General features: G+C 30.5%; 1 protein-coding gene across 1 annotated transcript; it reads right to left on the bottom strand.

The window, feature by feature from the left end:
• Nucleotides 1-12,453: 12,453 nt before the first annotated feature.
• On the bottom strand, nucleotides 12,454-13,494 carry LOC136074285 (tetracenomycin polyketide synthesis 8-O-methyl transferase TcmO-like). The gene has a single exon (XM_065786589.1). The coding sequence runs from the start codon at nucleotides 13,492-13,494 to the stop codon at nucleotides 12,454-12,456; it is 1,041 nt and encodes a 346-aa protein (XP_065642661.1).
• Nucleotides 13,495-13,795: the final 301 nt, after the last annotated feature.

Here is a 13,795-nt window from a genome sequence, read left to right as displayed (position 1 = left end):
GATATGTTTAAAATAAATTCTTAATTTTACAAAAAATTAGAAAAATCTTTTTAAACAAAGTTACACTTTCCAAATTAAAAACTGTAGAGTAGAGTATGTCTGTAGAGTATAATCGATAATATATTATAAATAGAAGAAAATGCACAATAAATAAAAAGTACAACAGTTGATTATAGTTAATTAAGCCATCATTGATCGATATTAGTGGATGTTCTCTTTAATCAGTCAGAAAAATGCCTAACTACTCTCCCAATAAGTTGTATGGCATCCATTATGGTTAAGTTTTAATTTGATTCTAAAACAGCATCTAATAAAAACAACAACACATAGTTCAAAAAGATCATAAAATAAAATATACTTAAATACATGTCATGTTCTTTAGCCCAAGAAAGTAAAAAATTTTATTTTATTTTATTTAAACATCATTTTTAATTCTAAAAATTAATTAAACGCAATAATAAGCTAATGAGAATCCCAGTGATAACATTACATAGACTTCATGCTGTATTCTGACAAAATAGTGTCTGTTGTCATTCAACATTTATAAAAAACATGACAAATGCCATTCTGTCAAACATAAATGTTAAAATTCAAACTTTATTTTGAATTATAAAAAACTATAATATTTATTATAAATAGCAAAACATTTTAAATTGTATCAGCTGGAAAAAGAAACAATGCAATAAACATTAAAAATGTTCGAGACAATTAAAAAAAAAAATTGCTATTATATATAACTTATATAGGATCGTCCATAAAAAACAGGAGTAGATGATGGTAAGCTCTTTAATGCAGCAATTTTAATTAAACTTAATGTTGTTTAAAGCTGTTTGATTTTTTATATGACTTTAGGCTCTGCGAGGGAAAACTTTTAGTCTTTTTTCTTTTGTTTATTGGTGAAATATAGCGTTGGGTAATTTATGGAAAATCTCTAAACTATAAATTCATGCATACAAAAGTGATGCATTGGACATCTCCATTTGCAGTTTTTCTTTTCAAAACATTAAGTTTTATGAACAAGCTATTTAAAATTTTTTTCTGGATCATTAGAGAACTGTGAAGTTCTATCTACCATTATGTTTTTTTATTTCAGCAAGTTGGAACATAACTTTTTTTTGAAACTCTGAAAAGTAAAATATATTGGTGAAGCCATATAAAGCATAGTACTTTCTATATATGGTTGGAAAGAGGTCTAGTTAAACTAAATAATGCAAAAAATCTCAAGTTTCATGCTTAACCTTAAAAAAAGATATAAGCAAGTAAAGTTCAAGTTCAATAAGTTCAAGTTCAATAACTATAAAGAATCGCAAGGCAAATTAGAGTTAAAAGAAATTATACACGAATATGTATAATACAAAATATATATATATATATATATATATATATATATATATATATATATATATATATATATATATATATATATATATATATATATATATATATATATATATATATATATATATATATATATATATATATATATATATATATATATATATATATATATATATATATAGTAGGGTGGTTCTAAAAACCATTTTTTAAAAATATCTGCTGAAACCTCTTAAATGTGTTCTATATAATCAAATAATGCTGGATTTAAAAATCTTATGAAAAAAAATATTTTAAGGGGTGCCACAAGACCCTTAAACATCAAACAGGTTTTTAATATTATCAAAAAATAGGTTTTCCAAAAGTATTTCATGTTGGGTCTCAAATGAAGCGAAATTATATAAAAAATTCAATATTATTATAACAATATTGTGTAACATAACATAACAATAAAAGGTGTATAACACTTTCTGTCTTTGTGAATACAATGTATATTGTCATTATATATACAATGACAATATAGATTTTGTACATATAGTACAGGCAGTATATAAAATTACCTTGAACAAATTGCAACAAAAGGTTTTTCTACAGCGCAATAACTATCAAGTAATTCTATGTAACATATAAAAAGTCCTAAGAGTTTCAGTTGGGGGAAAGTCATTAAATTTTAAAAAATGACACAATTTTGATGGTGTTCAGTATACTGAAGAGTATTTATACTTTTTATAAATTATAAAAAGTATAAATACTCTTCAGTATTTATACTTTTTATAATTTAAACAAAGTATCACCCATTAAATAATAATAAAGAATAATTTCAATAGTTTTATATACAGATTAACAACTTGACTTAAGTATGCACTGCTCGTATTTATTCATATTTTAGATATGTTTTTTATTGAGAGAAATTTAACGTTTAAATTATTTAACTGAAAAGCTTATTTAACAGCGATTTATGATTGATAACAGGTGTAGGGTGCGGCCAGGTATTACCTTTTTATTGAAAAAATTAAATTTGCATCCACACATGTCATATCTTTTACTGTCATTTTTATTATGTAATAAAAATAACTGAAATTTTTCTTACAAATAAAATTTTAATGCATGCACTAATTTGAATTCGTTATTTACTTTAAACTTTATTTACTTTTACTGAGTTAAAAGTGACATTAATCTTTCTGCATTCAATATTTATAACTGTATTCAATATTTGTAACTTAAATACATATTTATTATTTACAGACCTTATTAATGACATGATTGATATGTGTTACATTACTCAAATATAATCTGGCTAATTTTAAGCAAAGGTTATATATTCTTTTGTGTTACATTATTCAAATATAATCTCGCTAATTATAGGCAAAGGTTATATATTCTTTTTTACTACATGTTTCTGATTTATCATGATAATTTTTTGGTGAGGTGTTCTTTTATTTATTTTAAAGATAAGTTTCTTAATTCTTTTAATAAAATAATCTTTACTCTTGAATGACCAAGCCTTGTATTTTAAAGGAAGCAAAATAGTGTATATTGAAATACTTTATTGGTTATCTTCAACTTACAGCAACCTACTGTATAAAGTTACAAAGATTTTGGTCATTTAAGAGTTAAGAGTTTTTAGAAACATAAATATATAGTGTAAATAATTTTTCCATTTTAGATTTCAGATATGAACTTATCAAAATGTGCCATATGCAAAGAATTCATTGATGAAGAAAATAAACTGACAATATCTTTAAGTGACAAGGATAGCTCCAGTATTAACTTATCTAGTGAAAAAAGGGGTGATAATGTTCACACACTGCCAGGGATAAAGGTGCACTCAGATTATCAACAAATATACTGTAATCCCCATCAAAGTCACAAGGCAAAAGGATGAAGAGCATGTCAAATACCAGAAATGGCCTTCACTTAGATCGTCTGAAGAACTCTTTGACTTTAAAACACATTGTCTGTTTTGTGGACAACCAGCCTTTCTATGGATCTGTGATAAAAAAGGTAAAAAGTATACTGTGCTACAGGTATTGACAATCGAATTCTAAGAAACAGTTCAGACAAATTGTCGAGAACATGGTGATATATGGGGTGATTTAGTGCAAGACGAACTATCCATTTTCATGACCTTCATGCTGCTGATGCTGTTTTCCATCAAGCTTTTAGTGTCAACTTTTGTACAAAGAAGGAAATACCAGCTGCTCAACAGAAAACTAATGACACCCCGAAAAAGAAACTTAAGTTGGGTCGATCAAAAGAAGAAGAAAGAATGAACGCCTTCTTAGAAGTTGAAAGCTACTTAGAGGAAAATGATGATGAGCAGATCACTATAAATGATCTTATCGACCTTATGAAGAACAAACTGCAATCAATTGGTTCCACACAAGAACCATACTGATATCCCTATATGGAAGTAAAGCTGGAGGAACATTTTGACAACAGAATTATTTTAACTGAGATTAATGGAAGACCAAATGTGGTGACTTTTAGAACGGCAACAAGTGCTGTGCTTCAGGATTAAAACATCAATCAACGGATAGATGAGACTGAGGATGAGAAGCGTAGGCTTGTGCAGGCTGCTACTAAAATATTGAAAGAGGACATAAAGACCGCGGGTTCTGTTACCACCAACCCAGTTCAGACTAGGCTTCCGGCTTTATCACCATTTCTTATCGCGGATTCTAATTGACTCTCTGCATCATCAATAATTTTGTTGCTCATATCAAGAAGTATATAAATTTCAGAAAAGTGCGGCTCATTCACAGGGACAGAAATCGCCAAACATACAACCCAGTTTGTCTAGTATGCAGCTGACAATGTAGACCACAACATTGCTACTCTGGATGGACACAATACATTTCATGGTATGGGCATGATTGCTATGATTACACTTGGGACTCAAGCATGCAGACAAATTCCTAGGACGAAAGTGAGTGCTATTGATATATCTAGGATTGGAAAGGTGCCTTCAGTTACCACAATGAAGACAGCTGTGGAATATCAGCAGTAACATATGAAACTCTCCAAAGAATTAATGCTCAGGAAATAACTGTCGATATAGATATCCTGTGGAAGACTTTGATTATGTTTGGATCAGTACGGTCAGAATGGTCCGGGATGATGCAGCTTATTCATCAAGGCGCTCACCCAGGAAAGTCATCAATTATGTTTCTGCTAATGATAGACATGAACCCAAGTGACACAACATGCATTTACCCTACTCTGAAGTTTATTAATGAACATGCAAGACGCCATGATGTATTACCAATTATTACATTTGACCAACTATTCTGGTGGAAAGGTTTGATGATAATTACAGCGGAACCTCCAAAAAGTGATTTAAAAAATATTGTGTTGCGTTCAGGCAGCTTTCACACCAAAATGAATTTTCTTAGATGCATGGGACATTGATGACTTCATCTGGGCTACAAGAAGTTCTTGTGTTGATACATGCACTGAATGCAGTAGTCCACATGTTGTCTGGAATAGCAATTACTCGTACAAGAATTTAACATTCCTCCACCACGTGCTATGGTAAATAATACAATGGATTCCAATCAAGTAGCTACACCTAAAACTAACATCAGGGCTGCAAATTCGTTGTGGAAAACATATGAAGGGGATGTTTCTGGACTATATGAGAAGCTTATGGCTGGGTCAATGACTGCAAATGAAGTTTTCCAGACTGACATTCTAAAGAAAGTAGCTAAATGTCTTGCAAGCAAGCTGAAACCATGATTACATCTTCTAGAGCTGCTCTGAGTACAATACATGGATATGGTAGACATTCTTCTAAAATTCATCCAGGCAGAGCGAACAGGCAATTGGGTTTTGCATCTTAATGCAATATTAGAAATGCTACCTTATCTGGCAACATCAGGACATAATCTGTACACCAAATGTGCGCGAATATATGTGCAAAGAATGTCAAAATTACAAGAAGAACATCCTGAAATTCAAATGCAATTTGAAAAGCGAATGCAAGTGGTTAGAAAGAGTGATCGTCTTTGGCTGGTCTATCCTCAGATCTCATAATTGAATAAGTTCTAATAAGAAGTATGAAAACAAGTGGTGGACTTACAAGAGGGCAAGGAATAACAGAAAAACAGCATCTTACTTGGCTTTTATCAATGTCTGCATGCGCAGAGTTCAACAACGCAATGCAGGAGCTCACTTGTGCGAATTATAACACTGGCGAACAAAACAAGAACATGATGAAAGCTAGACAAAGTCGTGATTGGAATGATACCTTAACAATTTTTGACTTTCTCAATGAGAGAAACCCTTTTGATTCCGACCCAAGACTACGTAATATTGTCACATGTGCTCATGCAAACCCCACTGTCAATAGTGATGCTGCAAAGGCAGTCGGGAACACGATTCTGAGCTCCATGGTTGATAAAACTGTCACAAAATATACTTTTACAAGTAAAGCTCAAATTGTGGTGTTAAATGCTAAGCTTCTGAACACTGATAACCATCAAGTAAACATTGACCCTTAGCTTCTTTTTCAACGACTTATCACTGTGGCAAATGCTGCTGGTGATTTAGAATCAGCATTTAAGTATGAGCTCAGTAACTACCCGTCATCACTCTTTGATTCTCATTTGATGCTTAGAGAACCGCACAAACCAGCTTTGGCTGATGCTATAAGGGAGCTTTTGACACCTGCCAGTACATCAGAGATACCACTGACAGATGATGTACAGTATGTTTTAGATGGTGGGGCACTTATCCAACGCATTCCGTGGTTTTCTCAAACCACTTACAAGGATGTCTAATATCAATACACTGAATATGTTTAAAAAAAGTATGGAAAAGCCATTGTTGTGTTTGATGGTTATGAAAGTCAAAATACTAAAGATATGACACAATCTATGCAATGCAAAGGAAATGTTGGTCCAAATGTAACGTTTGTGGAGAGTATGAGCATCACGATGAAAAAAGAATTATATCTCTGGCCAGTAAACAAAATAAACAACAATTTATCAATATATTAAGTAAAAAACTAAAGCAAAGAAACCGTCAGTAGTACAAATCAGCTGTCGAATCAGCTATGACTAAAATGGCCATTTTAGTGGGAGATGGATCTTCTTATCTTGCTATGTTATCATGCATGTTTGCAGTCTCATGACTTGTTTTTCTGTTCTGAGCCCAAGAAAATCACTAAAAAAGCACATCGCAAATGGAACATTAAAACAGTCAAGACAGAACTTGGCCAGGACAGTGATAGTATATCAGCTGGAAAAAAACCTTGGTCATCTTATGCAATGAAATCTAACGAAAGTCTGGACACTCTACGACATAAACGATACTATGAAAAAGTAGCTACCAATATATCCCACTTGAAGAGTGGGGATGGAGGAAGAGTGCTGAAAGGCTCATTCTTTTTCAGATTGATTTACCACCAGCACTGCAGAGCTACTAAGTGTCATATAATGTAATTGCCAAACTGACTGCTACAGCCTAAAATGTATTTGTAGAAAAAATGGAATTGAATGTACTTCAGCATGTGGGCACTGCAGAGGAACAAGTTGTGCAAATGTATCTCAAATGAACTTTGATGATTCAGACAAAAAAGTTAACCTCATTTGACTTGGTGTTCAACCTAAATAATGCATTTATACTATCCATAATACTTTTATAAAAATATCTGCAAATATTGTTTTTGCAATGCTTACATCAGTATGGGACTTAAAATAAATGATACTTTTGTATCATTTTTTAAAGTAAGCTTTTACCCAAAAGTACAAGTCAAAGAGTTTTGAAACAAAAATGCATCAAAAAACTGTTACATACAACAAAAGTAAAAAAAAATGATTACTATACTTTTCGAAAAAAGTGATAAGTATGACTAAATCAAAAATGACTTCTTTTTGTTTAATTTGTGTTTTTTTTTCTTTTTTCCCCACAAGGATTGCTTCGGACTTTTTATATGTCATTCAGGATATTAAGAGTAAACAAAAAATGCTGACAGAAATTTTGTTGCAATTTGTTCATGGTGGGCCTGTTTTTTTTCTTAAAACGCCTGTACTAATAATGTATATTCTACTATAAAAAATCCTTATTAAAGAAATGACATGTAAAAAAAAGTTAACTTTGTTAATAACTGTGACAATAACAATAAAATTAGAAAAAGTATTGATTACTAATAGTATTTTTATTCAACAATATTGCTGATTAAAAGTAATTATTACTTTGTAATATTGTTTATTTAACCTTTTTACAGACTTTGGGGGAAAAATTTTTTTTATTTCATTTAGACTGTATTTATAGTTTTATCAAAACTATAATGGTTACTTGACGTAAAACGTTCCATCGCTGAGTTGAAGATGAGAAATATACAAACAAATGTTGCACAATGTCAAAGAATGTTACTGCGTCTAAACAGCTTCCAACAGCATCATTGACAACTAAATTCAGTGAATGAGATGAGCAAGGAACATAAAAGACTCGTGAATTAATATTAAGGATCTTGGCTTGAACTTCGTTTTGTTTGCCTCGTATGTTCGATCCATTATAATACCCTTGTCCTTATAAATCTGGCATAGAAATTGGTCAGTCAGCAATAATTAAGTAATGTTTGCTTACCTTCAAATCAACTACTATTTTTTCTTTGACTGCTTTATATAAAATTTGAATAATTTCATTTTGAATATTTTTACCCAAACAATGATTGTAAATTTCTTTGCTTTTTATTCTCCTGATATGCTCTTTCATCACAGGATCAAACTTAGCAAGCAGTTCCACTATTTTCAAAAAGCAACCATTATTGTCATCATAAAGTTTATCTGAAGTCCCTCGCTAAGCTATATTTTGGGATCCATGAAATTTTATAATGGAAAGAAGTTGCTCTAAGACATGCCGCCAGTGTTTTGTACTTTCGACTATTTGTCTCTGCTGAACTGCATCAATTGTAGATGATGCTTTGAACCGCTTAATAAGATCATGCCAGGTCATATAACAATTCAAATGATCTAAACTTGTCTCGTGAGTATTCAATCTGTTATTTAAGTTTTTCCATTTTGATACGCCTTCACCAGAAACCTCAGTAACCTTTTTAGAAAAGAGCTTGCAACAGAAGCAAAAGTCTTTTGTTTTAGAATAAACTAACCACTCACGTTTATACTTTTCCCCATTTGGAAGCTTCTGAAAATAATGACTTATATTTAATCTCCACACTTAAATTAAATCTTCGTTTTCTTCGTTCTTGACAAGTGAAATTAAAGTCAAAATCCATTATTTGAATTGACCAGTAGATTTGTCAATGACACAGTCTTTTTAGGCCAGCTTCCAACATCCAAGTAATTATCGGAGATTTTTGGTTCAACTGCGCATGTTGTAGACTCAATGACGGCGTCCATTTGGTTGCTTACTTCAGAATGATTACAATTGAGATCATTTTGGCTAGTTGATGGCTCACACTGTAATCATATTTTTAAATATTACTCAAATTTTTAATGATATTATAGTCAAACTTAATATATGATGAATTGTTTGATTTTCTTACCTAAATGTTTTGAATACTTTTGGAATTAATAGATGGTACTGACACAACTTCTGAGCAAGTTTTTAAATACATCTCCAAACTTCCCTTATACTTTGACAGAGAAACATTTTTTTCTTGTTTTCATTTTAGGTTTTGAGCTCCTGATAATTTTTTCTTTCCAAACATGATGGTTGTTTTTATATCCTCTTTTGAAACATTTTTTTGTTCACTTAAACTTGTAAAGAGTAAAAAATGTAACATGCATTGAATTGAGTTAGCTTCTTAAGCAAAAACTTGTTCAATGTGGATTATACTAGTAGTACTGTATAAACTGGTTTTTTACAGCTCCCAGTTTTAGAATTATGGAAAATTTTCTTAATCTAATAACTAATTTTATTTTTAATTTATATTTATTTTTAATTTTTTTTTGTTTTTGAATTTTGAATTTTTTTGGCGCCCATTTTGAAGCAGCGCTTGTGGCCAAGTGGTGCTTGGCCACGCTGTTGAGCCGGCCCTGTGTATTATTAATTAAATTATTAACTTACAATCTAATCTATTTCAAACAACTCTTTATGAAACCGTTAGTAATTTGACAGTCCTGTACAGTGCACCTTAAACTCGGTAAAGTTCGTAAGCCAACTTGGTAAAGTTTGAAACGATAACTTTGCTGTTTTATGATTGGCTAATTTTAACGAATAAAAAATTTAACATAAAAATCACGCTTTCTTAGTCCATTTTTTATCGCCTTCAAAATAAGTAAGATGATACCTTTAGTTGAATTCCTTGAAAGTTGTGCGGCCGTGGTGCAGTGGTTACAGTGCTTAATTTATAAGCAGAAGATCCATGTTCGAAACAAGCTCTGGACAAATTTTGGCGTCACGGTAAGGAAGGAGGCGTGAACTTCCTGATTAAATGCACTTCCGCGGTGCTCTCTGACAAGACCGTTAAGGCTTCTTGGGGCACCTAAAAGAAAAAAAAAGTTTCAAAGAAGAAAAAATGGTTGATTTTTTGCAACAAAAAAGACTAATGCCACTTCAAAAACTTTACTTATGTGGTCTAAGAATGGTTGTGCAAAAGTATGAACTTTGTCAAGTATGATTTACTTCACATTTTTATTATTATTTACGCAGAACAGAAATTCTCTTGTATCTTTAAATAACTGTATAAATAATCATTAACACTAATCTTAAAGTTTAGGATTAGTACAAGGGATAATCTGTTTTTTATTTATTTTCTTTTATATATAATCTTGTTTATAAAATTCTATTTAAACAGATTTTTTGAAGAATAATTGTTTGTTATGAATGTGGTATAAATTTGAATAGCGTGTATATGATTTTTTTTCATTTAAGGAAAAACATATCTGGCAATGCAACACTTGCAAAAAGTCAATTCGAGCAGGATTTTTTGAAAGCTCTAGATCTTTTATTGTAAGTCTAATACTTCAAATAATGTTTTTATGAATTTTGGAGGTTCCTGTAACAGCTGCATCTGACGTAGTAAGTACTTCCGGGATATTTGTTTATTTCAAACTATGGCTGCTGTGAATCAATTAGGCGGTCTAAGGCTCATCGTGGAAATAGATGAATCTTTATTTTTTAAATATAATTTCGGGCATGACGTTGAAAAAAATTGGTTTTTGGGGGCATTTGATGTAAATACTAAGAAAGGATACTTAAGAAGGGTTAGAGGGGGTCGAGGATCAAACAGCTTCGAACAGACTTTAGTGCCAACTATTCAACAATGGGTTGCACCTGGATCAATAATACACTCAGATCACTGGGATTCCTATGCGAATTTAAATAACTTAGGTTACAATCATTTCACTGTAAACCATACAATAAACTTTGTTGATGCTGACACTGGAACGACAACAGATCATGTTGAGTCATTTTGGTGTCGGATGAAACGAAGGTTAAAGTATGTTTTTGGATCACAGGGTAATGTATGTGGTTTAGGCTAGATGAAACTGTCTGTAGAGAATATTATGAGTTTTACAATAAAAATGTTTACGAAAATTTCTCTTTATTATTAAAACATATTAATGATAGGTATTTTCTGTAATGTAATGTTAAATAAGTAATTTATAAATAGACTGTGAGTTATTATAATATAATATAGAATTTACATTAAAATAACTTGTTTTTTTATGTACAACACAAAATTTACGTTGCAAAAATTATAAGTAGATAAGCCACAAAAAAATATGTAAAGAAGATAAGCTACAAAAAGATACCTTTAGAAGATCGATTAAAAAAAGATATGTTAAGCTAAAAGAGGATACGTTCAAAAAAAAAAAGTTGACCAAACACGTTAAGTTATAAGAAGATACGTTAAGAAGATAATCGTTATTACCATATTTTATGTACATAAAAAAGTATGTTAAAAATATTGATTTTATCATATTTTTATTTATTTATTTGAATTTTCTTGTTATATTTTTCTATACAATGTTCTTATATCCGAAGATTTTAACTTTTCGTTTGACATTTTATGTACATAAAATGTATGTTAAAAATATTGATTTTATCATATTTTTATTTATTTGAATTTTCTTGTTATATTTTTCTATACAATGTTCTTATATCCGAAGATTTTAACTTTTCGTTTGACATTTTATGTACATAAAATGTATGTTAAAAATATTGATTTTATCATATTTTTATTTATTTGAATTTTCTTGTTATATTTTTCTATACAATGTTCTTATATCCGAAGATTTTAACTTTTCGTTTGACATTCTGACCAACTGTGCTATCCAGCCACAATTATAAACTAATATAATATTTAATGTGTAATATTTGATGTATATATGTTGATTAATTTGTATTTTTAAATTTTAGATTTTTTTGTAAATTGTTATATTAAAATTATTGATTATTAAAATGCATTTACGCAAACTATTTTTTATTATTTTCAACAACGTCACCATTATGGCGCGCAATAACAAATTATTTTAACGCCCATTCTGTAAAATACCAAAAAGGCGAACTCTGAAAGTTATCATTCCGAGGGCTTACGAACTTCACCGAGTTTGGGGTGCACCGTGTTTAGGTCCGCCAGTAATTGTTATTTAGATTTCAATGTTATTTCCAAATAAAATAATTAATGGCGCACGCATTTAAGTACTACCAAATAAAATATCTACAAAAAGTTAACCATAAAACTAAATATTTTTTACCGATACTAATAAGACTAGATTTTAGTTTACATGTTTGTTTGATCTGTGTTTTATTATAAAAAGGCATACTTCCAAATGTAATTCAGACGTATTTTGAACGTTTCGCGCTGACAAAAAAAAATATTTTGATTCCAAAAAGGTCTAGGATGTTGAGAACGTAAACTGAACGTACATTGTACGTATTTAGAACGTCCAGTGAAAGCTGGAAATAGTCTAATTTTGGGATTTGTGTCAATGAGGCTGCCTAATTGTGAACTCAGAAAATTAAACAAAAAAATTAATGGAAAAATTTTGCTGTATGGTGCAAATCCTAGAGGTGGGTGTAACCTTTTTTATATAGTTTATACGTTTTAATTTTATTATCAAATAATTAACATTGTTTTACAATTTCATTGTAAAAGAATTAAAAACGTTACACCAATATTATCCAAGCTAATACTAAAGTATTTTATTTAAAAGCTATTGCAGCACTTGTTGGCCCTGAAAGAGGAATAATCGATGTTGATTTAAATCCAATTTCTTTAGACCATATATTAAAATCAGCAAATGTGTAGTCAAAACCAGTTCCAGTTTCAACTAACATATTCAAACTCATTAACAAACCTCCAGCATTTTTCTTTCGCTCGTCATCAATTACATTTTCAATAGCAATAAAAACTCCACCCTCCGGCAAAGCGTCGTAAGCTTTTCTAAGCAACATCAACTTGGTTTTCTCGTCCCAGTCGTGTAAAATATTTCCCATTGTTATAATATCGGCTTTGGGAAACTGGTCCTTGAAAAAATCACCGCAATTTGTTTTTACACGATCTTGCAATTGATAGTTTTCAATAACTTCGTTGGCAATCAGAGTGACTGGAGGTAAATCCCAAGAAATACAGCTCATATGAGAGTGATTTTTTGCAACCATCAAAGATAATATTCCTGCCGAGCCGCCTATATCAACCAATGTTTTGTACTTTGAAAAATCAAAGTTTTGAGCTAGGAGAATGAAATTTTCCATCTGTAAACCACTCATAGAATGTATAAACTCTTTTAACTTTACAGAATCTAAATAAAAATGATCAAAAACACTTCCTCCCTTCTTTGCTTCACTCTGTGGACGACCTGTTAACAATGCTTCTTCAAAGTTACCCCAAACATCATAAGATCTGTTGTTAAAATATTGTATAATTCCACCAATATAAGTGAGTTTCTTTTTGTCCAAAAAAAAGTCTGTGTTTATGTTGTTTGAATAAACAGCAGTATCAAGTAAACCTTCTCTCTCTAAAAAACCAAATGTTGTTAGTGTGTCTAAAAAATCAAACAAATTTCTGTCGGTACAGTTTAACTCTAAACTTGATTTTATTTCATTGGCTGACATTGATTTTTTTTCAGCAAGTTTTGTGAAAAGTTCCAACTTTACTGCACCCAAAAGAACTTTTGACGCCCAAAAGCCAGTGCCAATTTGGATGATGCTATTGGATGATGGTTTTTGACTTTGATGTTCCATTTTTGTTTCCAAAAATACTAAAAGATTTTTCCAGTATAAGTGAATCGTTTGGTACTTTTCGTTCCGGGCGTAGTTTTTGAAATACGTAGGAGAATAAAGCAAACATAAAATAATGCATCGAAATTCAACATAAGAATTATAAAGAGATCATTCATGTGCATTCATCTGTTAATACAACATAAATTTAAAAAAATAGAAAAATAATAGCATCATTTCGTATTAAATATAAAGTATTTAATGGTTTTTTATATTTATATTGTCAAACCATTCTAGGCATTTTATTTTTTATGTATTTTTTAAT

This window comes from Hydra vulgaris, chromosome 01 (assembly GCF_038396675.1).
Source record: "Hydra vulgaris chromosome 01, alternate assembly HydraT2T_AEP".
NCBI classification, from domain to species: Eukaryota; Metazoa; Cnidaria; class Hydrozoa; order Anthoathecata; family Hydridae; genus Hydra; species Hydra vulgaris.
This window is presented reverse-complemented; position numbering and strand designations above follow the sequence as displayed.